Genomic DNA, 25,680 nt, shown 5'->3' with positions numbered 1-25,680 from the left:
TAATGACGCACCATCAGTGAGCGCAGGAACGCGCGGAAGCCATCTACAGTGGTTCAATAATTTTCCTCCACTAAAACATGTAGGCTTAGCCTAATCTCTGTGAGTAAAGGTTTTTCAAATGATAACTAAATATTCATTTAGTATTAAATGCATAATGTGGACAGAGTATTTACGCTAATGTTGGCATTATTCTTTTATTAAATGTCAGCTGCTAGTGGCGAAGCAAATCCAGCGGAGCCTTTATCTTAATTTCATTATTGCCAAATACCCATCTTAATTTAAAATTTATCTTAATTTAATTTGTTAAAAAAGACTCGTTTTATTGGTGCGTTGGTCTATTTATAGGCTAAATGAGCCTATGCTTATTTAGAGTGCTGAGATGTTACGATGTCACAGAGGACTTATTTTATTTCTTTATTCCAACTTCCAAGTGGCCTATAGTCTACGTTAGTTATGAATAAATTATGTTAAAACGCGTATAAATGACTCATTCTTGACAAAAGGAAAAAGAGCTGTGTGTGTGCGCACACTTGAATAATGTCAGGCCGTAAACGGGTTCGGGCTTTAAAAAAAAAGTGTCAATCAAAATTTATTTGTCGACTTGGGCCAAAACCTGTCGGGCTCGGGTCCTGTCGGGCCTAACTTTTAAGGCCCGATTACAGCTCTAGTTCACATTCTAAAAACAACCTATTTATTACTATTAATCTTTTGAAATCAAATAACTCTGATTTCATGACGCATTGCTGCATTAATAGTCATTAAAGTCATAGTAACATAAACGAAGTTCCAAGTGCCCAACCAAAGGAAACACTTATCACTATAATGGTGAGTTAATAATAATAAAAAACCATTTTAGGAAAATCAATATCAATTAATGAAGTTAGCTTATGTGATGTTCTCTCAAGTATTTCAATTGCATTCAAAATGCAACATTCAAAATGACTTTGGGAAACGAGTGAATGCAACTAGTGAAAGATAACTGCAGACATGGTGGAAATGGTCTATTAAGACTCTTTTTCTTTTCTTTAGCAACATATTAGTGCTCTGCTTCCTCTTACTGGTTTATTAATGTCACTCAAAACAGTAAGATTTTTTTTTTATTTGCCTTGAAAGTAGCGGTAACTTAATAAAACCTAGTAGGTATAACAACTAAGTAAAGATAACTAATTAAATCTAAGTAAGGTAGACTACTGGATTTAACAGTGTTTAATATAAATTAATATTTATAATTAACTGGATCTTATACATAACAATGGATCTATGGAATCAAATACTTCTTCAATACACATTTCACATATCCAAGTCAAAAAATATACTTTACACTGCTTACTAGTTCATTTAGACCTAATTTGCATGTCATCACAACGTTCCTCTTTTTTTAGTGATCTTACAAGATATGAAGCTCACAGATTAATGTTTATGGCATCACATCACTGACCTAAAGCAATGCTTTAATTATTTTTATTTGTTAAAATGGATGAACTTGACAGCAGGCTCTCATATAAAGTTATTGCACAGAAAGCTAAAAAAAAGTATTGTGCAAACAATTCGCTTTCACTCAAGTCTGTTTTATCTAGACACATTTTAGACCTCTGCAGATAACAAAAGGAAGCGCTGAACATACAGCATTTGCTGCGCTGGTTCAGGTCAGTCCATGTGCCGTCAGGGAGACACTTCCTGACCTTTGGTCCCACAATCACTCTGTTCCCTCTGCAGATATACTCGATTTCATAATCCACCGGCAACACCTGAACACTGCGGATCTGCAAAATATTAAACAGCACAACAGTTTTTTAACATTGATAATAATGATAAATCAGCGGTAAATCAGCATATTAGAAGGATTTCTGAAGGATCATGTGATACTGAAGACTGGAGTAATGATGCAATTGCACATTTTAACATATATTAAAATAGAAAACAGTTATTTTAAATTGTAATAATATCAATTAATCAAATAAATGCAGCCTTGGTGATTTTTGAAAAACATAAATTAAACAGTAGTTTACACTTGTCACATCTATCCCCCTAGACACACACAGAAACACATATTTAATATAATAAATGACTAATAAATTCAATCTTCTCACCTGTTCCTGTGTCAGACCCCTGTATCTGATCCCTCCGTCTCTTGGCGGGCGAATGATAGCACAACCTGATGAAAAAGATGTGAAAATAATCAAAAGATAATCATGCTTCCTGAAGGATGTCTTTGAAATAATACTAATACACTCAGAAATTGCTACCACCATTTATCACAAACTGCAAAACTCATTCTGTCCATTAGATGGAGGACTCTCCTTTCTGAACATGTGAGCAGAAGCAATAGAGACAGCCATGACAGAAGCCCCATTGAAGCCCGAGTCCTTTATTCATACAATATGCTATTCCTGTCACTATGATTAAATAGGATCTCTCTCTCTCTCTCTCTCTCTCTCTCTATATATATATATATATATATATATATATATATAATCCTCCATTTCCTTAGACAATACATTTCAAATTCAACTACCTTCACAGTGGCTTCACCAGTGGAGCCTATTGTAATCACAAGCTACAAATGTAACCATATATAGTACTAGTAAACCCAAGAGCACAAATTTTTCAGTATGCTGTGGATTTGCTGTCAGAATGAAAGAGCGGCCTTGCTGTAGCCTGTTATTACAGCCTGGTTCACCTACAGTGTCAGTGTCAGCTATAATTACAGTCATCGCCAAACCCAGCGCCCAGGGGCAAGACAGACCAGCGTGACTGCGTGCACTTGTGTGTTCACACGTGCATGTGTGTTTGTTAGTGTCATTTTGTGTGTGTGAGGGCATTTTTAGGGACAAAAACATGAGCAGCATTATCGAAATCAAATGCTGCCATTGGCTCTCTGTTCGCAGCTTTGAAGAGACTCTAGAGTCGTTTGCAATGCTGTCTTTACAAATAACTGAAATAAGTTTAAGTTTAAACTGAATTACTAACAGGGAGTGAAAAAGAAAACTACTAACTGAACTAGAAATAATTTAAAACTAAATAATACATCTAGTAATATAAAAAAATGACTACAGCACATACTATAACAAAATTACTCAAATTAAAATGAAAGCTGAAAATATAAAAATTTGCTAATTCAAAACATTAATAATAATTAACAATTAATAATAATAATCTTTTTTCATAAAAAAATACTATTATTTTATACATAAGGTTTTACAGGGTTAAAGTACAAATGCAACATCTTACATTTGTATTAAATAACATTTCAAAACAATAGTTGGTAACGTACATTCACACGAGGCGTCGCCGTTGACGCTTGATGGAGGGCATTTCTGAAGCTTGGCGCTAACGTGACCATCATAGTGACAACAACCAATCACATTAGTTTTCTGTGTTGCATGAACGTGATTGGCTAGCGTCTGTGCTACGGTTTTTGCATGAGGCGATCTGATTGGAGGACGCCTGCGTTGGCGCTTGAAAAGTTGAAAAGTGCCCCAACGCTACGCGACGGAGCCACAATTCATTTCGCCAGCGCTGGACTTTACTCCATTCAAAGAAAAGGAGAGGCGTTGACGCCGACACCCCGTGGGAATGGGCCGTAAAGAAAAAGCCGAGAGAAAACGCCCACAAACCACAATTTAATACCACACATCCGAGGTTGTAATATAGCGTCCTTGTTACACGTTCCATGTCCTTACAGTTACACTTTATTTTAAGGTATGTGTACTTACAGCATACTTACACTGTACTTACCCAAGAAAGTACTGGGTAGTATAAGGTAACTAAATGGGTTAAGGCAGAGACAATTTATAAGAGACATGCCACTTCCTCAATCCTCAATACAACTATATAAGGAAAACCCGTAACGGCAAAGGTGGTGGTTGTATGCACATGTCCCGCCCCTCCTGCTGGAAAGCCAATCATCTGCTTTTAACAGTCAAGCTGGGAAATATTTAAGCCTATCGTCTGGTTCCACTGATGTATGCACACAGTTGAGGAACCCTTGCGCATGCGTAGTAAGGCCCAATCCCAATTCTATTTTATACCCCTTCCCCTTTCCCTACCCCTCCGCCTACCCCTTGTTCCTTGAAACAGAGTGTCAAGGGGTAGGGGAGAAAATATTCCCCTAAGGATTGGGACCCCGCTACTATGCCGTCACATGTCATCAGTCGTCGTCTAGCTCTTACAATACACACATAAACTGGTGTGCTGGTGTGCATTAGAGCCTTTAATTATCATTCTGTATTAATGCGCTGCTTACTGACACACACACATCAGAAAAACACGCAGCTCACACATCGCGAAGAAAATAAACTTGTCAACGCTGCCCCACGACTTCTATTAAATACAGTTTAAATACTGAATTGCTACATTATATTTTCCAGCGACGAGAGGATACAATCGCTGTTTCACAATCGCTGCTCTAAAAAGATAAACGCACTGACGTGAATACATGCAACTTCCATTTCTCTCTCTCTCTCTCTCTCTCTCTCTCTCTCTCTTTTTCTCTCTCGAATAGGCAATATTTGAGAAAATGGTTTGGGGGGATTAGCCCCCATCAATGTCTACGGCAGTTATCGCCCTGATCAGACATATGCTGTGGCATTATCATGCAGTCTGTAATGATATGACGTTAGCAAATATTTGCGATTTTTTGCAAACATTTCTTTGAGTAACATGAATGTAAATATCAACTCACAATTGAATTTCCTTGTAAACGCATGAGGAAGTAACAACTAAAGTGTCATGAAATCTGTGAGTGCATAAACAAAACATGGTCCCTGGTACCTCAGTAGACTAATACATCTCCATCGTTAGTCTTAATGTCAAATGTCAAAAATAGTTAGCACCTATTAGGTTAAACTGTTGGCTTCCATGTTACTTGTTTACTACCACTAGACTAGGGCTGAAACGATTCCTCGAGTAACTCGATTACAAAAAATGATCGAGGCAAATTCCTCTGCCTCGAAGCCTCTTTTAATTTATTTTAAATCTCACACACTTACATCAAATCACGATATGGACTAATATCTGTAAATATTAAGCCGGGGCAGTCTATTTAAATATGAATCCTGCATGTTCTGTGTGTCTGTGTTAATGAATGGAGCAGAAGCGCGACTTTACACTAACTGAAGCGCGCGTGACGCTCCGGTGATTTCAGCGTCTGCTGTCTCACTAAATAAGACGTGAACAACATCTCCAGAACTGCTCTGACAGTCACTTCATGAGCATTTGACCGTTTGATTTGAGTAAAACTAGCGTCACATCACATACACAGGACTGTAAAGGTACGTCAACCCATCAAAATAAAAGTCCGGTTTAGTTTAAATTTGCCAGATATGTATTACTATTGTACAGCAGAATGTACATTGCCTACTACTAAAAAAAGGCGTACTACTTTTTTAAGGTTTAATCACACAACATTTCTTCCATGTTTTATTTTTAATAGTAAATCCTTTGTTTCCCAAAAGTTAAGTTTGCTGAATTTTCAATAATTAAAAGATAAATTAAATTAATGTTTTATGTTTTTAATGTTTAATGTGCATCTCAGAAAATGCTTTATTTAAACCCCAACTGTATGGCACTTAAATGCACTTAATTCATCTGTCAACTTTATTGTCATTGTTCACAGTACAAGTACAGACAGACAAACAATGGGTTATAATTAAATGTTTATTTTTGATGTATGCATTGCATTCTATGCATTTAAAAAATACAAATTTTTTTTCTAAAAAAGGAAACTTAGTTGTTCATTTTAAGAGACCCAGGAGTCTTATTTTCTCTTGCATAATTAATATTGCACTTAAATTAAGCAAAAACACATTTTATCCGATTACTCGATTAATCGATGGAATTTTTGGTAGAATACTCGATTACTAAAATATTCGATAGCTACAGCCCTACACTAGACACATAGCTATTGCTTTGTTAGGTTATCGCTCCTAAAACTTTGCAGTGTGTATGTGCGTGACTTTATAATGACAGATCAGGAGATGCACTATGACAAGGGATATTCCACAGGCTTTTATAACTATTCAGCAGGCCATAGAACTGGAAGAACCTAAAATATAGGCTTAACTTCCATTAAACTGTAAATAATCAGCTAACTGTTTGCTCTATGTGAACAATTATGAATAATAAGAATTTTCAAAAACCGGGTATGATGAGGTGACATTATTCTACCCCCTCTCAACCATTAAAATACCAAGCTTTAAATTATTTTCCTGACATCTAAAAATAGAATATGAAGGAAAATGTATAGCTCCCTCAGTCAAACTGACGAATAAGGATTATTTTTTAGTGAAATTATTTGTTTTAGTCTTTTTAAGTGGAACTTCCCCAAACCCAAAGTGCCTCCCATAATTTAAAACATACTTAGGCTCTGTAGAAAAAGGGTGGATAGAAATATTTTTTAAATAATAATAATAATAATAATAAAAACACATAACAAAATTACAAAATGAAATGTTTTTATAAAGTAGCAAATTCAAAATATTAATAAATATTACATAATATAAACATTATATGTGACCCTGTACCACAAAACCAGTCATAAGTCACCGGGGTATATTTGTAGCAATAGCCGAAAAAAAGAAGAAAAAAAAAAACATTTGTTTGGGTCAAAATTATCGATTTACCTTTTATGCCAATAATCATTCGAATATTAAGTAAAGATCATGTTCCATGAAGATATTTTGTAAATTTCCTACCATAAATATATCAAAACTTCATTTTGATTAGTAATATGCATTGCTAACTTCAACTGGACAACTTTAAAGGAGATTTTCTCAGTATTTAGATTTTTTTGCACCCTCAGTTTCCAGATTTCTCAGCCAAGTATTGTCCTATACTAACAACCATACATCAATGGAAAGCTTATTTATTCAGCTTTCAGGTGACGTATAAATCTAAATTTTTAAAAGCATGACTAGTTTTGTGGTCCAGAGTCACATTTAATACATAAACAATACTAAAGTCATATCAGTTGTGCAATAAAACCTGTTTTATGTTGCATGGAGTGGGTGGATTCACTTCAGAAGGCCTTTATTAACTCCCCGGAGCCATGTGGAGCACTTTTTATAATGGATGTATGCACTTTGTTTTGCTTCAAAATCTCGACCTCCATTCACTGCCATTATAAAGCTTGAAAGAGCCAGGACATTTATATATATACATAAATCTGACTGGATTCATCTAAAAGAAGAAAGTCATATACACCTAGGATGGCTTGAGGGAGAGTAAATCATGGGGAAATTATCATATTTGGGTGAACTATCCCTTTAATATGTTACAAAAAATAGTATTGTTAAGTATATTTATTTTATATAATATTACAAATTAATTCCTATATGTAACATTATATATATATAAAAAACACAAATTACAACTAAAAACAGGAAATACAGATGAAATAATCATTTTTTTTTAAATTACACAAATCCACATATTAAAAAAATAGCACACACATACACACCAAAGCTCTCACAAACAGGCTTCAACTCTCTCTCTATTACCTGCAGTTGTATTACGTGAGGCCACAGCAAGTGAAAAAGACCCCAGGAGTAGTGACAGAATAAACCAGAGGGCCATTCTTCCACCTGCAGAATGAGACAAAGAGAGAGGCATTATCAGAGGAGACTGTGAAAACAGAGGGTGGAGAAAGTGATTGTTTAGGGGGGAGAGATGCGTGTGAGAGGGGTTCCTGAAGGACGAGAGGAGAAAGGAAACTGGTGGAGGTTGAGAAAAGGAGGCATGGGGCGAAGAAACAGAAGGGCAGTGAGGAACACATCAGAAAAGGCATTTGCGGACATACGGCCCTTTTGAAATCTCTGAACAGCTGATCTCCTCTTCGAGAGTCACAGTTAGTCTACCACGACTGTCCAAATGAGTCACTCGCAGCAGGGTGCCTTCCCTTACTCAGCCTACAGATCTGCTTAATATCTGCATCAAGGTGCGAGCACTGCCCAACCTTCCCTATCAATATTCCCTTTCCGCCTAGCTGCTTTCTGACTCAGACACGCCAACAAGCTTCACGCCTGGCGTAGATGAGGGAGGCCAAGATGAATGATAGCTGTTTTTTCAGTCAATGGGTATTTATTTATTAGTGTTGTTTTAGATGACATTGGTCCTATTTTATTTGTAGCAGCATATGTATGGCAACTGAGATACATATACAACATACACTTAAGCCTTGAATTTAATTAGCTGAGCAGCTTTTCTAAAATTATAACATATTTTAAATGCAATGTATGTTCGCGATAGATTTTTTTTTTTTTTTGTGATTCTTTTTGTATATTACATTGTTAAGGCAGAAGAAGGCAATTGACTCAACCGATTCATTTAACAATACTCATTCAGAGTAGGAGTTATTGAATGATTGACTCAAATGATTAATCCAGTAACACAGATTCATTCAGGAACGAAACAAGGGACTGTCTTATGAGTGAGTCATTAAATTATTGACTCCTTCAAACCAATTCCTTCAACAACACGGATTCAATTCAGGAACAAAAGAAGCAAATGTATTTATTTACACTTTACTGAATTATTAACTCAACTGATTCATTCAGGAATGAAACAGATGACTGACTTTATGACTGAGTCAGTTTATCTTTCACTTAATCAGTTTTTTTGGGTACAAACAAGCGACTATCTTTATGAGTGAGTTAGTGAATCATTCCCTTAAGTGACTCAGAAACCACTCTGATTCATTCAGGAACAAAATCCCTTAATGCTGTGCTCGGATATGCATGACGGTTGATTCTGATTTCCATTCAACAAAAATAAACAAAATAACTAGACATACTGTGTATGAAATGTGGCTGAATTAAGAAAATCTTCCAGCAATGAAATTGTAATTTTGTGTTATTTTCTAACAGCTGGCGAATAATTCATTAATGCTGTTTTTCTTTCTTGCAGTTGGAGCTTGGCAAGTGTAAATTTTGAACCCTGTTGACAACATTAAAAAGGAACATTGAAAGCAATATGTAATAACAGGGCATTTTCATGCTCATGAGCCCCTGTAATGAGTGTGGAATTGCAGGGAAGCAAAAGAGAAACGTGCTTCAAAGAGCTGAAAAACTATAGAGAGACAAATCTGAGACGTAGAGCACGTAAACCGCCGGCTTCATATGAGGAACTGGTGCCAACGCACACACACATGCTCACATTCACTCACACACAATCTGATTAGACAGCCAACAATCAACTAGGACTAATCTACATAAATTAATTTCACACAAATTATATGCTCATTTGAAATACAGGTAGCAAAGCAGGAAGACTCGACTCAACCAGAACGCTTTACACTTCCTGCGCTGTAATCACAATGGAAGCAATTTCAAGAGATTATTCACGGCTTCTAACTGTTCTCAGAGGAGTATGAACGAGAATATGAGCCATAACACATTTCATCCCACTCTATAAAAGCAGATGAGGCTTTCCGTCGTGGGAGCGCAGAGCACTATAAAGACGGTCTTCACATGAAAGGCAGGTTAGGATTAACTTTAGTGGATTTAGGCAGCACAAGGAATGATTTTCATGAATGCAGTGAACATATGGAGTTGCTGTACAGCCTTGGCAGAAAAAAAAAAAAAAGAACGAGGGAGATAAAGAGAGCTAGTGTGCTCCCTTGCTGTCTACTGCCTACATTGGCAGCTGTCTTCTAAGGGGCTGTGCACACAGGACATTTTCTTGTGTTTTGTCTGCACTGATTGTTGGTCTACGGGAAGAACGGAACTGGCAAACATCTTTGGCCGTTACAGCACGTCTCACACCACAAGGGTGTAATTTTTAAGATGTCAAGATAAAATAGTTTACACCATGCAGCACTGTAAATCAATGTCGGTTTTAAAACAATGGCACAATCAGATGAACATGAGCACTGCTTACGCATAAGAATTTCAAGTGTTTTTGGGTAGTTGATGTCCATGAGGTTTTTTAATTAATATAGGTATTTTAGATTCAACTTATACAAAAGTGTATGGAAAAGTATGTTTAGGAAAGCCATTTATTATCATTTTTAAAACACTTTTTGCTTTTAATGGTTTTATTTTAAATGGTCCCGCAGGGTGACGTATTAACATTTTAAAAATACAAATATTTCATGTAGTCTTTTAAATGATATCAGCTCATTAAAACGGCACGCATTATAAATAGCAAAATGCCAGAAAAACGAATTGCCAAAAGTATTTGATGTCAAGTAAGATACCCATTAGCAAAGGTGCATGGGAATTAATGCTGCTATAAAAGTGACTTCTGTTCAATTCTGTCACGCTCTGTCTAGGATGCTAGGATGTGTCCTGTGTGAATGGGCCCTAAGGCATCATCCTAATAGAAATCTAACCACATAAGTGACTGATTTAGAACCCTCTACATAGGGCTGGGCGATATATCGAATATTAGCGATACTATCGGAATAATTTTGACGACGATGTACAATTTGAATATATCGGGAATATCGAAAATTTCAAATTCAAGCATACTTTCCCAAAAGAACGCGCCGAAAGGAACCTGTAACTGCTGACTGCTCTACGCCCCTCTACTACGAGAGCTGTAATGATAGCGGTTGCCAGATAACAAGAGTTTAAATCTCCCAATCAGAGCTCCACTGTTACAAGGATACATTTTCTGCCCAGTGTTTGCTTATTTTAAGCAATCTGGCAACCATGCGCACGTGCTCACTCCTCATTGCGAAAGAGCCGCCGACGATAATCTGAAAACACTAACAAGCTGGAATTGAGCGATCTAATGAAAGCGTAGTTCAGCCGGTCTGTGTTCTGTCGTGAGATCTCAACTGTATTGTTTGCATTTGTGATCGCAAAATAAATGCACTTACTCGACCGCTGATGTTTGAATAGAGAAACATAGGCTATGGCCATTTGGAATTACTATTGGGGAATTTCACTGATATGTTTACCAGTTTCCATAATATAGACAGAGAGAATGCAAAAGTCTTTGGTATTCATTGATATATATTAATATATAAGAAATAGCTATGTGCTTCAGCAACTAGCTCCCCATCTAAGAGGGTTTTTAGTGTCAGTAAGAACATAGTTTCATGCCACAGAGCTTCTCTTAAAACCACAGACAGTTGACAGACTTGTGTTCTTAGCTTAAAAACTTGTTAAAAAATTAAAATAAAATACTTATCCCAGTTGCATAGTTTAAATTGTGAATTGCATGCACTAAAAAGTTGACAGAATGCACTTTCTGTAACTTACTTAATTTGCACTGCTTCAGTTACATATAGGCCTACATGTATTCATTAATAAAAAGCAGTAAGTGATCTCTTGGTCTAGATTTTTTAACTGCTTAAATTAGCTGTTTAATCTAAATGGTTTTTTTTTATGGGCAAAAGAAAATCATGTTTTATTTTTTATTATTTAAATGCAAACATATCGAGATATATATCAAATATCGTAAAAAATTTGACAATATCGAGATATCTTTTTTTTTTTGTATATCGCCCAGCCCTACCTCTACATAAACCATAGAGTTCCTCACGTGAAGCACATGAGAGTTTGAGGTTAGCATGCAACAACGGGATACTCTAATAAGCATTAAAAGCACACTAAATATTTGGTTAAAACGTACACTTTTGATTTTATTTAACTTTTTTATCAATACTATGCAATAATGAATAAAATATATGTATTTTTTTCTTGACTCATCCACCATTTTTTTCTCACAGAGTTTATCACAATGCATTCTGAAATAGTAATAATAGTAAAGTAGTAATTCATGTAATTATGTTTAAGAATTGGCCCAAAGTGAGGCATAATATTGTGGATTACATTTAGGAGCAATAAAGCTAATGAAAAGCGCTTGAAGTGCGGGGTGGAAGTATTGTACACACACAAACACACACAGTCTGACAGTGGCATGAAGACAGGACTCCACCTGAACCGTAAAACTGATGGCTTGGTAGCAAGCTCTTTCTCATCTATCTCCTCCTCTTTCTTACATGTTCTCTCTCTGGCTTGCTTTTTCATAGGCCAGCATTGTTTCTTTTATTGCATCCTTCCAAAATCACTGCTATCTTTCTCCTTCCTCCCTATTCTGTCTTCTTTTATCTCTCTACAGAGCAATTACTCTCAATCTTTCCCCCCTCCATCTTTCTAACTGGCTTGTCTCATGAAAACAACAAATCTTTCACTCAAACGGTTTCTCACACCACACACTCATTATAGTGTATCTAGTGCAGCCTGATTACAATGCAATGCTAAAATCACAGCCATAACCCCTGCACATTTTCTATTTACACTACCTTATAAGACCCAATGGTACCATTTTAGGCATTGGTCACTGAAAAAGACATACTGTTTGCCTACTAATCTAAAACTGGGGTGTAAACGTTCTCCTGCTTTTGATTATGGTGGGTACAGCCCTGGCGCGCACACATTCATCCACATTCGCTCGGTAAATGACAGGTGACTATCGCTATATGGACACTGAAAGCAAAGCAAGTCTCTTTTTGACTAGAAACCAAAGCTGAAAACTGCCTAATTCTGTTGCCAGGCAACCATTCACATACCCTCCTTCCGTTTGCTCTTTGACTGCTCTCAGACTTTCTTGATGTTTTAACCCCCGGTGACACGCTGTCTCCCCCACGCCTCTGTAAAAGAACCCTCTCACCCATCTGACTGCAGAGGTGATGAGTGAACTCGAAGGTTTCGCCGCAGTGTCTCCTCAGCACCTCGTCTAGCGAGAATATGTGGATTAGCTGTTTGCACCTGTGCAGCTAATATTACCCACCATAGAAATAGTATAAGCATGTAAATTAGCATGAAATGTGTGAATTAAAAAGGGGATGGCTTAAACTGTCAGAAGAAAATGGCAAAATGGTACCTTTTGGGTATATAGCAGCTTATCACTGTAACACTAAAAGGACAACTTTGTCCCTTATCTACTATTTAAAGGTGCATAGTAGTACCTTAGAGAAGTAATATGTATACTTAAAGTGATAGTTCACCCATAGCCATTCCCTTATGAAACAAAAATATATTGCAGTATATTGGAAAATATGTAATATATTAGGCATATATTCTTATATATATTTATTTTTTCCAATATATTGCAATATATTGAAAGCGGCAATCATTTGTATATTTTGCACTATATTATATAATATATGTATCATTAATATATTATTAAATGTATTCAAATATATAATATATTAGAAAATAAAAAGGGAAAATAATATATTACAATATATCACAATATATTTTAAGAAATATATTGGTAAATATATTTTCCTTTCGTAAGGGTTGGCTTCCATGAAAAAAAAAAACATTATGAAAGTCATTGGCTACCATCAACTGTTTTGTTATCAGCATTCTTCAAAATATATTCATTTATGTTCAACAGAAGAAAGAAACTCATAAAGGTTTTGAACAACTTGAGGATGCGTAAATGCAGGCCTGGTTCTACGGGGTGCTAGAGGGTAAGCTAAGCACCCTTAAACGAAATCAAAAGCACCCCCAGTCAAAGCTACCAATATAGTCATACTAGTATATACAGTGGGTATGGAAAGTATTCAGACACCCTTAATTTTTTCACTCTTTGTTATATTGCAGCCATTTGCTAACATCATTTAAGTTCTTTTTTTCCTCATTAATGTACACACAGCACCCCATATTGACAGAAAAACACAGAATTGTTGACATTTTTGCAGATTTATTAAAAAAGAAAAACTGAAATATCACATGGTCCTAAGTATTCAGACCCTTTGCTGTGACACTCTTATATTTAACTCAGGTGCTGTCCATTTCTTCTGATCATCCTTGAGATGGTTCTACACATTCATTTGAGTCCAGCTGTGTTTGATTATACTGATTGGACTTGATTAGGAAAGCCACACACCTGTATATAAGACCTTACAGCTCACAGTGCATGTCAGAGCAAATGAGAATCATGAGGTCAAAGTAACTGCCCGAAGAGCTCAGAGACAGAATTGTGGCAAGGCACAGATCTGGCCAAGGTTACAAAAAAATTCTGCTGCACCTAAGGTTCCTAAGAGCACAGTGGCCTCTATAATCCTTAAATGGAATACGTTTGGGACGACCAGAACCCTTCCTAGAGTTGGCTGTCCGGCCAAACTGAGCTATTGAGGGAGAAGAGCCTTGGTGAAAGAGGTAAAGAAAAACCCAAAGATCACTGTGGCTGAGCTCCAGAGATGCAGTCGGGAGGTGGGAGAAAGTTGTAGAAAGTCAACCATCACTGCAGCCCTCCACCAGTCGGGGCTTTATGGCAGAGTGGCCCGACGGAAGCCTCTCCTCAGTGCAAGACACATGAAAGCCCCCATGGTGTTTGCTAAAAAAAACACCTGAAGGATTCTCTGGTCTGATGAGACTAAGATGGAACTTTTTGGCCTTAATTCTAAGCGGTATGTGTGGAGAAAACCAGGCACTGCTCATCACCTGTCCAATACAGTCCCAACAGTGAAGCATGGCGGTGGCAGCATCATGCTGTGGGGGTGTTTTTCAGCTGCAGGGACAGGATGACTGATTGCAGTCGAGGGAGTACAGGGATATCCTGGAAGAAAACCTTCTCCAGAGTGCTCAGGACCTCAGACTGGGCCGAAGGTTCACCTTCCAACTAGACAATGACCCTAGCTAAAATAATGAAGGAGTGGCGTTACAACTCTGTGACTGTTCTTGAATGGCCCAGCCAGAGCCCTGACTTAAACCCAATGGGCTAGGTGCACAAGATGGCGCCGGTGAGCTTCAGCGACGCGAGTGTGTGCATACTTCCGGTCTTGCGACGCTTGCATTGACTGTAAGGGAAACTTGCATACGAAGCTTGGCTAGATGTATATAATTAATGTTTTTCAAATTTAACAGCGGATAGTAGTATATCAAAAACATGGGGAAACATCCTCCCTACATTTTGCATACCTCTGTGTGGAAATTCATTAAGATACAATGCGGAGCATCTCTGGAGAAAACTGAAAATGTCTGTCCACCAACGTCTACCGCCCAAACTGACAGAGCTGGAGACGATCTGCAAGGAGGAATGGCAGAGCATTGTAACGCATTCTCATCCCAAGGCGTCATATACTGACACTCTTGACATTTCGTCAACATCCTACGCATATGGCACCCTCTAGCGTCAATATGAGACACAGATTATGGGTTAAGGTTAGGGTTAGGTTAGGGTTAGACCGCTAGGAGGCGCCTTCTGGCCCATTTTTATCTGCTTCTAATATTGACGCTAGAGGGTGCCATGTGCGTAGGATGTTGACGAAATGTCAAAAGGGTAAGTATATGACGCCTTGGGATGAGAACGGTCTGAGCATTCCCAGTTGTGAAAAACTTGTTGCATCTTTCCCAAAAAAACTCATGGCTGTATTAGATCAAAAGGGTGCTACTACAGTAAATACTGAGAAAAGGGTCTGAATACTTAGGACCATGTGATATTTTTTGGGTTTTTTTTTTAATAAATGTGCAAAAATGTCAACAATTCTGTGTTTTTCTGTCAATATGGGGTGCTGTGTGTACATTAATAAGAATACAATGAAATACAATGATTTTGGCAAATGGCTGCAATATAACAGAGTGAAAAATTTAAGGGGGTCTGAATACTTTCCGTACCCACTGTATATAGTTAGAGCACCCTCACTAATCACACCTGAGTGATTTGATTCTGGAGCCAGGCCTGTGTAAATTATCCCTTTAAGGTACTATTATGAACATTTTAGGGGTAAATAAGGTACAGTGTTGTCCTTCTACAGATGCTTCCCCATTGATAAACTGTTGTCCTTCTAAAGGTACAATTTTCACACTTTTTTTCTGAGAGTGTAGCAGCATTGACACTGAATCTAATAGATCCGAATGACTGGATTAAAGTTCATTTCTACATTGTCAGAAGAAAATGTGAGCAGTGTTTTCCAGCACAATACTTGCTTCTCAGATGCTAAGGTGTTTTGAGTTTTTTTTTTTTTAGCACAATACTATGTGATTACTAAGGGGTTCTGGGTGGTTTTTAGGACATTTTGTGTGGTTAGTAGGTGGAACTGCTTGCTGTTCCAAGTTTAAAGGAGACCACACTAAGACAAAGTATAGTTCCCTTGTTCATGTTCCAGTCTGTGGGAATTCATCTTCAGCACATTCTGTTGATTTCCATGCACACATCTGTGTACAGCCCGATTTTTGTGTCCAGACTTGTGCCAACAATAGTGAATGTGCAAGTGATTTGACCACTTTAAAACAAAGGTCCACTAGTACGCACTTGGCCAATGGAGTATGATTTGAAAGGCTTGTGTGCTCAGCTGTGTGAGAGACAGAGCAGAACATGGAAAATAAAGTACACCTGGGCTTTTAGGTCTGTGATATTCTGGTCTCTTGATAACTTGCAAAAAAATAAACCAAGCTGGTTTCGCTGTTGTTTGCAGGTCCCTGGCAAAGCAGGTGTTTAACTTGGTGAAAATAGCTGAAAAGTACCCATTACAGCAAAGACCACAGCCTCTTGCATCTAGTTTGCCTCTTTGAGTGCAGGGCAATGAAATTTACCTGCATGGCTCTTACCAGCTGGTCTATTTTACACTCACCTCAATAAATCTAACTCTTTGGGTCACAGCCACAATGTGAGAAAGTGATTTCTTCCCAAAACAGATGCAAACCCGCCCCACAGCTTATTTCACAGGTCAACTCAATCACATAGTTACCTAAGAATAAAAGTTCAGATGCCATGGATTCTGTTCAGACTTCAGAAATATCATGGATGGATCTAATTGTGAAAAAAGTTATGCTATTTTTTCAGGATTTACAACCAGTGCTAGGTTACTTTTTATTTTGATAGTCTACTTTAGACATTCTACTAGCAGTAACAGTAGACACTGAACTATTATAACTTTTTAACTAAATGCCAGCTGCCAGTCATTAGAGTATTAGAAGACTGTCTATTTCATATCTAACACTTTATTTTGATGGTCCCCCAACAGACATGCAAGTACTTTGTACAACCCGAATTCCGGAAAAGTTGGGACGTTTTTTAAATTTTAATAAAATGAAAACTAAAGGAATTTCAAATCACATGAGCCAATATTTTATTCACAATAGAACATAGATAACGTAGCAAATGTTTAAACTGAGAAATTTTACACTTTTATCCACTTAATTAGCTCATTTAAAATTTAATGCCTGCTACAGGTCTCAAAAAAGTTGGCACGGGGGCAACAAATGGCTAAAAAAGCAAGCAGTTTTGAAAAGATTCAGCTGGGAGAACATCTAGTGATTAATTAAGTTAATTGATATCAGGTCTGTAACATGATTAGCTATAAAAGCTTTGTCTTAGAGAAGCAGAGTCTCTCAGAAGTAAAGATGGGCAGAGGCTCTCCAATCTGTGAAAGACTGCGTAAAAAAATTGTGGAAAACTTTAAAAACAATGTTCCTCAACGTCAAATTGCAAAGGCTTTGCAAATCTCATCATCTACAGTGCATAACATCATCAAAAGATTCAGAGAAACTGGAGAAATCTCTGTGCGTAAGGGACAAGGCCGGAGACCTTTATTGGATGCCCGTAGTCTTCGTGCTCTCAGACGACACTGCATCACTCATCGGCATGATTGTGTCAATGACATTACTAAATGGGCCCAGGAATTCTTTCAGAAACCACTGTCGGTAAACACAATCCGCCGTGCCATCAGCAGATGCCAACTAAAGCTCTATCATGCAAAAAGGAAGCCATATGTGAACATGGTCCAGAAGCGCCGTCGTGTCCTGTGGGCCAAGGCTCATTTAAAATGGACTATTTCAAAGTGGAATAGTGTTTTATGGTCAGACGAGTCCAAATTTGACATTCTTGTTGGAAATCACGGACGCCGTGTCCTCCGGGCTAAAGAGGAGGGAGACCTTCCAGCATGTTATCAGCGTTCAGTTCAAAAGCCAGCATCTCTGATGGTATGGGGGTGCATAAGTGCATACGGTATGGGCAGCTTGCATGTTTTGGAAGGCTCTGTGAATGCTGAAAGGTATATAAAGGTTTTAGAGCAACATATGCTTCCCTCCAAACAACGTTTATTTCAGGGAAGGCCTTGTTTATTTCAGCAGGACAATGCAAAACCACATACTGCAGCTATAACAACAGCATGGCTTCGTCGTAGAAGAGTCTGGGTGCTAACCTGGCCTGCCTGCAGTCCAGATCTTTCACCTATAGAGAACATTTGGCGCATCAATTAATGAAAAATACGTCAAAGACGACCACGAACTCTTCAGCAGCTGGAAATCTATATAAGGCAAGAATGGGACCAAATTCCAACAGCAAAACTCCAGCAACTCATAGCCTCAATGCCCAGACGTCTTCAAACTGTTTTGAAAAGAAAAGGAGATGCTACACCATGGTAAACATGCCCCGTCCCAACTATTTTGAGACCTGTAGCAGAAATCAAAATTGAAATGAGCTCATTTTGTGCATAAAATTGTAAACTTTCTCAGTTTAAACATTTGCTATGTTATCTATGTTCTATTGTGAATAAAATACTGGCTGATGTGATTTGAAAGTCTTTTAGTTTTTATTTTATTAAAATTAAAAAAATGTCCCAACTTTTCCGGAATTCGGGTTGTACTTTGCAAGTACTGTACATGTCAACTTCTACTAACCCTAAACCTAACAGTCTACTAATACTGTAATGAGAGTTTGTCGATGTAGTTGCAAAGTTACTTATATAGTAGAATGTCTAAAGTGTACTATAAAGATAAAGTGTTACACAACGCTATACTCAGTGTTGGGGGTAATGCATTAAAAGTAACGTGAGTCATGTAATCAGTTAACTTTTTCAGTGAGTTACACATTACTTTTAAATTTACAACAAAATATCTGAGTTTTCACATAACTAAGGCAAGTTACTTTGTTTTCCTTTTTGCCATTTGAGAGAAATTGGGAATGAGGTGCAGAGGCAACCTGAGGCTTTTGATGTGAAAGGGCCTTTACAGTTGCCAAAAACTTTTTTTTTTTTTTTCAATAAATAAGCAAGCACAGCCCAGGTAAAAAATAAAATAAAAACAATTAATAACAAAAATAATTGTGATGCATTACTTTCAATGAAAAATAATGCAATTCGTTACTTTATGGATTAACGCAATTTTGCAATGCTTTACTTTTAAAGTGTCCCGATTATGCCATTTTTTTTAATTCCTAATATTGTTTTGGGAGTCTCCTACAATAGGTTTACATGCATGCAAGGTCAAAAAAACGCTTATGTTTTCTCAAAATATGCATTTGATATCATCTAATTTTCCTACGATTCTCAAATGATTCGTTCAAAGCAGTTCTTAGATTCAGTCTCTCTAAACCACTCCTTTCCATGAGCCTCCTCTGCTCTGATTGGTCAGATGGCCGGTCTGTTGTGATTGGTCTACCATGTACAGAGCATTGCCATAGTTCCGTCTTTTGAAAGCTCGATACAAAAAAAACAAACTTCTATTATTTATCATTTCTTACAGGATGTGAATCAGTAGAGCCAGCTGGTCCAAATAAAGTGGGTACTGAGCCATTTTTCAAGAGCATAGGACACAGCGTCCTCTCGAGAGGATGTTTACCACACAAACAAGCTACAGTGTTTGAGAGAAAGGTCAAGTTGTTCGTGGCCGGCCAATGTAGAACATAGGTCATTATGTAAAGGTGTTACCCAGTGACGTGAAGCTGTAATAGAAGTGGGTTTCGAAATACTGACAACTCGTTTAGGCTGTTCAGAGTCAATTCTTTATTTTAGTAGACAATTACTTTTATATTTATCCTGCACTTTCGGCTTTACATTCACATACAGATACATTACACACTGCATGAAAAGCAATATTCAAAATGACATAATAGGGGCATTTTAAAACTTTCCTGAACACTGGCTACACTAAGGTTAGGATTAGAATTTGTTTCAGTATGACCAATAAAATCTACAGAATCTGCTGTGGGCGGGGTTAACACCGAACTGTTTCATCTATGACCCATAGTAATAATGATGAATGCCTTAGAAAGCACCAATTACAAAGGTTTTCAATAAAACAAACAGGGAATCATCAAATGCCCCTCATGGGGATGATCCCTTTGGAAACAGATATTAGATAGCGACAATCGCTCTCCAATGTAACTGCAACACATGGTCTGCTGTCACTTCCTGTGAAATGCACAATGAATGATGGAAAACTGTCCATGACCTCCTCCTCACCATCGACCTGTTCGCTAACTGATAAAAGCAATGAAGGTCTGAAAACTTGACTGATGAAAATCTTTGTGGGAGGAACACAGGAAGTGTGTGTGTGTGCCTCTTTACAAAGGACACGTATTCTCTGGGGCAATTCTGCTATGCACAGTCATATTCATTTAGGAAAACCAAACGGAAGTGAGGTAAACTCTTTATTCCATGATGCATCTCAGCATAAGCCACCTTCCTTCTCTGTTAATGTGCTTAAATCTGCAGGATTCAGAGGGAAGTTCAAAGATGTCAATTCTAATTCCTCCAAAATCACAGGAGATGTCTGAGTTTAGAAGCTCTGCTGGTGGAGTACGTGTCCAGACATTGAGGGATGTAATTCAAGCTGGCAGAACGTGAAGCCAATAAGCCACAGCACATAACACAGTCAATAATTATTGGGTGAAGCCTTGCTGATGTATCATCCGCCTGGGCCTAGATCTATAATAGCACATATGCAAATAGACTGTGATGACCTCAAAACCCCACTATATACACACAAAACCAAGTGCTCTGATAAGTACTCATCAGAGTACTTTTGTATGATCAGACCACACAGATACTGGTTTAGTAGGACACCAGTGAATGCTGGGCATCAGACTCTGGCTCACAGGATGGGTTGCTTGTGTGTCCTCATCAGGTTTCTTAAGGGATATTGAGATGGAAATAGGTAGAATAAAATCAAATGCCAAGCAAAGGCCAATCTCCAAAAAAACACCATATGCAGTCACCGATATATTTAAATATAATGCATGTGTTGCACCAGGTTTGACACAATCATGATGCCAAAGCCAACTGGTTCCAGGACTGTTATTAACTAAAATTAAAATGCTTAAAAATCATTGCAATAAATCTGAAATGAAATAAAATAAAATACAAATATCCCATGAAAAACTTCAACGAAAACGAGAAATAAAGCAAGTCTAAGTACTAAAATGACTAAAACTGGAAAAATAAATGAGCTAGGAACTAGTATTACCATCATTCAGTCCTTTATTCACAGATGTGGAATCACACGGCGTGCAAAGGGAGATGACATATAACAGCCAACAAGAAACACAGGGTTTAAAGGGGTCATATGATGCTGCTAAAAATAACATTATTTGGTTTATTTGGTGTGATGAAATGTGTTTATGCAGTTTAAGGTAAAAAACAAACAAAAAAAACATTATTTTCCACATACTGTACATTGTCTCTCCTCTATGCCCCGCCTTCTGAAACGAGTTGATTTTTACAAAGCTTATCGGTCTGAAAAGTGAGGTGTGCTGTGATTGGCCAGCTATCCAGTGCATTGTGATTGGCCGAATACCTCAATCGTGTGACGGAAATGTTATTGTGATGCCCTTTCCGGCAGAAGCAACGAGACATAAACCCATTATAAAAGTGATATGATTTCTAGTCGTGTTCTCTTTTCGGAGGCCTCGCTCCTTGAGTGAGCAGAGGCCAGAGGAATCTATGAAGGAGCGTTCGTTGGTCTTGGGGCAACCACATGTGATGACCCTGGGCTGAACTCTGCTTCGTCCATGGTGAAAGCCAATCCGCAAATCCACTGTACAAAGTTGATGTATTTCCTCAGCGACCAGCACGGATCAGATCCAGGCATAATGAAGCAGATATCATCCTTTTTTTGGAAGGCCAAACAAAATCGTGTCACTTACACAGTGAAACACACAGCGTCTATACGACATCGCGGCAGTGGCAACAAAAATACTACCAATGAGAATAAAAGGTACGCCTTCTTTCTTTGTGTGAACATCTGGGTGGCGTTTTGCAAATCTTCACACATTGTGAAGTAGAGATGTGGGGGTGTGTTCAAACGAGCCATTTTAGGGGGGTGTGGACAAGTCTTAACTTTTATAAAGAATAGCTCTTTGGATTTGAGACTTTAGTCACTGCAACTTTACAGATCTTCTTTATGCACCAAGAGCTTGTAATACTCCAAAGAGAAAGGAAAAATTCAAATCACATCGTATGACCCCTTTAAATGCACAGAAACTAATGGGACACACCTGGGAACAATATAAACCAAATGGGGAACACCTGGACTCAAATTAGAAACAATCAAGGAGCAGGAACAGGAAGATAAACAAATAAGGACGTGGAAACATAAACATGGAGCATGTGGGAGGAAGAAAACACACACAGACACGGAACAAAGTCTGACAGTAACAAAATTATAACATAAAATATTTAAATATAAAATAACTAATTCAAAATAGTAATAAATGCTATAAATAAATTATACTATTATTATAATATTAAATATCATAAAGTAATACTTAAGTAATATTAAAATACCACTGACTGGTCATTTTTCAGAATTTTCACTAATTTCAGAATTTTTGTAAATGATTTTTATAACAATTTCACATAAATTCTAAGCTGTAATTTAGAAGATGGACTACAGTTAATTTTATATAACATTCTGCTAACAAACAAATTTGTTGTGTGTCTGTATGTGTGCACTTCAATTTAAGCAGTTGTAATCTAAGCAGTTAAATTATGTATTTTTAATCATAGCCAATACATTGCTCTAATGCTAAACCACATTAACCCATTTAATCCCATCGGCCACAATAGTCACTATAAAGAAGGTTTTCATTTATAAAGCTCTAAAAATGTTACTGACTGGTGTTTTATTGCATTTTCTGCAAATATGGAAAATATAAAGTGTCAATTAAATATGAACAGTGTCACATGGTAAGTGCAAATGGCCACACGACCAGAGCAGTTTACTTCCTGTTTGCACCATGAGAAGGTGATGGCTGCATCAAAGCTCCAAAACAAAAGGTTAGAAAGTATGTTAAGTTAAAGATGCGACAAAGTTTTTGGTACACGTTATCTTTATGGAGTCTAGCAAAAATATATATTAATTCGCAATTATTTACTATATTTTTTTATGACTGTGGTCATGGAATGAGTAATCGTGTTGACTGCATCAAAAGTGACTTCTGGGATAATTTATGTATACAGTACACATACATCCAATATAAATGTCGCACTAAATTAAACAAAATTGATGTTGTAATACTGGTAACACTAATATAACAATTTTATGATATGTGTTACAATAAATGAACAATTTTGAATTATTATTATTATTATTATTATTTTTAAATATGTTGATGCCTGTATTTTTTTCTTCTTTTATCTCGGTATTATCTCAGTACGCAGAAACCCTAGAATGTGTAAAACAGAGTTTAAAATAGCTGGGCTGAAATATATAAAAATTTGGATGACTGCAGAAATATGTTAATTAAAAAAAAAGAATTACTAGTCACACATCATTTATTTATTATTTTCATATCTGGGAAAAACTTTTTGATTAAAATTATTAAGGTCTAATATCTGTTTAAATCTTCAGAAAATTCAGACCCAGTGCTCATTTCTTTGAGCTCAAACCCCCTTTCATTTAATTAAATGGAGAACATGTAATTAAAGCATAATATACAGTACTATCACAAACCTATAGCACACAGGCTTATTTTTAGAAACCTTCTGACTGAGTCATCATAAAATTGAAAGTACTTTATGACTAAGACGTTGGGGGGGGGGGGGGGGCATCTACTTCAAGATCCAATGGTGCAGCTCACACAGCTCTCATAGTGCCAAAAAAGAGAAAAAAAAAACTTTACTTGGAGAGACATGAAGCACAAAGACACTAGGAAACAGCGCGACACAAACATAAACTGACTCCCATGGAGTCGCACGAGTGAAACCCAACAGGACACATGCAACCCATGCTGTGATACACGCCTACAGAGATCAGAGACGCAGGCCACCGGCAGCAAAGAGGAAGAGAGAGAGAGAAGATGCAATGTTGTAATTCCTCAATCAGTGCCATGAGGCATTAGTGTGAGGTGTAACAGACGGCTTATTGACAGAGTGTCTCATAAAAGCCTAAAGCCCGGAGCCTCACAACACCACATACATATTAACACAGGGGTGTGACAGTGTCCCGCTTTCCTCTCTGACATTTCTGGTAATTCATCTATTCTACAGGAACAGCACAGTGAAATTTCAACAGGAGATTCTTTAATGTGCTACCATGCATACAAAACAGAAAAACAAGAGTGCTGTCATGCTGTCTAGTGCTTACATAAGCAGCTTCTTTCTAAGGCATCCTAACTGTCATTTATATTAGCTTTGTGATTGCCTGAACTGAACGTGTGCCACGAGAAATAGCGATCCTTATGTGAAGCAGATTTAATAGACATTTCACAAGGGATTCCAGTCTTAAAAGCAAAAATGAGTGTGATTACTCAGAGGCCATCTCGGTGACACATCTGAAATGCTATTTTTCTGTGTGAGCAGAGTTTCTGCCTACTTAAATGTTTGTCAAGATTAGATTTCAATCATTTATTTCAAATCAGAAATGGTAACATCTCTTATGAAAAAGCATATTTTGTATTGAATGTGAACTTTTAGTGTACTTCAAATGAAAACTTTAAAGCACATTTATTTTTTTAGAAACTGTATTTTTAATAAAGGAAATAAAAAGCCACTTAAGAAAACTTAAAGAGAGCACACATTCATGGCTGTTTTTAACACACTTAAATAGTTTTACTAACACATGTAAATTACTTGTTTAGAATTTCAATTCGTGTTATTCATAAAGTAATCCTACTTAAGTGGGTCTAAAGTTCTGCTAATTGCATTTAATATAAATTTAAACTAATACATTTTAATTTAATTGCAGTTAACTTGCAGTACAGTAAGTGTCCAAAAACACTACATTCAGTCCATACTTGAGTATATTCTTTTAAATACTTATGCTTGCTAGAGTAAACAAACAGTTAGTGTTGCTATCAAAAAGATGATTTGCCATTTTAAAGATGGGACTGTTGATGTATTCAGCATTAAAACGTCTCCAATTCATTTTTCTATAACTGGTCTGTGTCCTTCCCTCTAGAGTCACTTTTCTAAAAGAGTCTGATGTTAGCATGTTGCTAATTCTAACAAGCTAATGCCCCGATGCTTTACTTAGCATAACCACGCATAACACACAAACATAAATAGTTGACTTTTAATTAGAAATGCAAGTACAGTACATGAGTCAACATTTCTCTTGCATGATTTTTGTCAATGGGATTGACTTCCATGAATGATACTTGCAATGTTGCCTTGAAAAGGTTGAAATTAAAAAGTGAAGGTATTCAGCCAAGTATGGTGACCCATACTCAGGTTTCGTGCTCTGCATTTAACCCATCCAAAGTGCACACACATCGTGAACACACACACACACTGCGAGCTGCCATTTATGCTGCGGGTTCAGTGCCTTGCTCAAGGGCACCTTAGTCGTGGTATTGCCGGCCCGAGACTCAAACCCGCAAGCCTAGGGTTAGGAGTCAAACTCTCTAACCACTAGGCCACAACTTCCCAAACATGCAGATGCAGTGTTACTTGACAGTGGCATATGATTGACAGAAAGAGTCCAACGAGAGATCAACGAGCCACTGTGTCTTTTTTTTTTAAGTGTCTTACGATTCTTTGCATCAGAAGAGCCTTAA

General features: G+C 37.3%; 1 protein-coding gene across 2 annotated transcripts in view; it reads right to left on the bottom strand.

Moving 5' to 3' along the window:
* The window catches only part of LOC132104426 (gamma-aminobutyric acid type B receptor subunit 1-like), a 127,214-nt gene that overhangs the window by 85,700 nt on the left and 15,834 nt on the right, over positions 1–25,680 (bottom strand). For both annotated transcript variants that reach the window (XM_059509892.1, XM_059509893.1), the window contains exons 2-4: positions 7,500–7,583; positions 2,091–2,155; positions 1,625–1,763 (exon numbers count right to left, since the gene is read on the bottom strand). In XM_059509892.1, coding sequence (XP_059365875.1) covers positions 1,625–1,763; positions 2,091–2,155; positions 7,500–7,575 — 280 coding nt within the window. In that variant the 5' untranslated portion in view covers positions 7,576–7,583. The remainder of the gene's footprint in view (positions 1–1,624; positions 1,764–2,090; positions 2,156–7,499; positions 7,584–25,680) is intronic.

Source organism: Carassius carassius, chromosome 25 (genome assembly GCF_963082965.1).
Source record: "Carassius carassius chromosome 25, fCarCar2.1, whole genome shotgun sequence".
NCBI classification, from domain to species: Eukaryota; Metazoa; Chordata; class Actinopteri; order Cypriniformes; family Cyprinidae; genus Carassius; species Carassius carassius.
The sequence above is the reverse complement of the archived record's forward strand: the minus strand, read 5'-3'. Positions and strand labels throughout refer to the sequence as shown.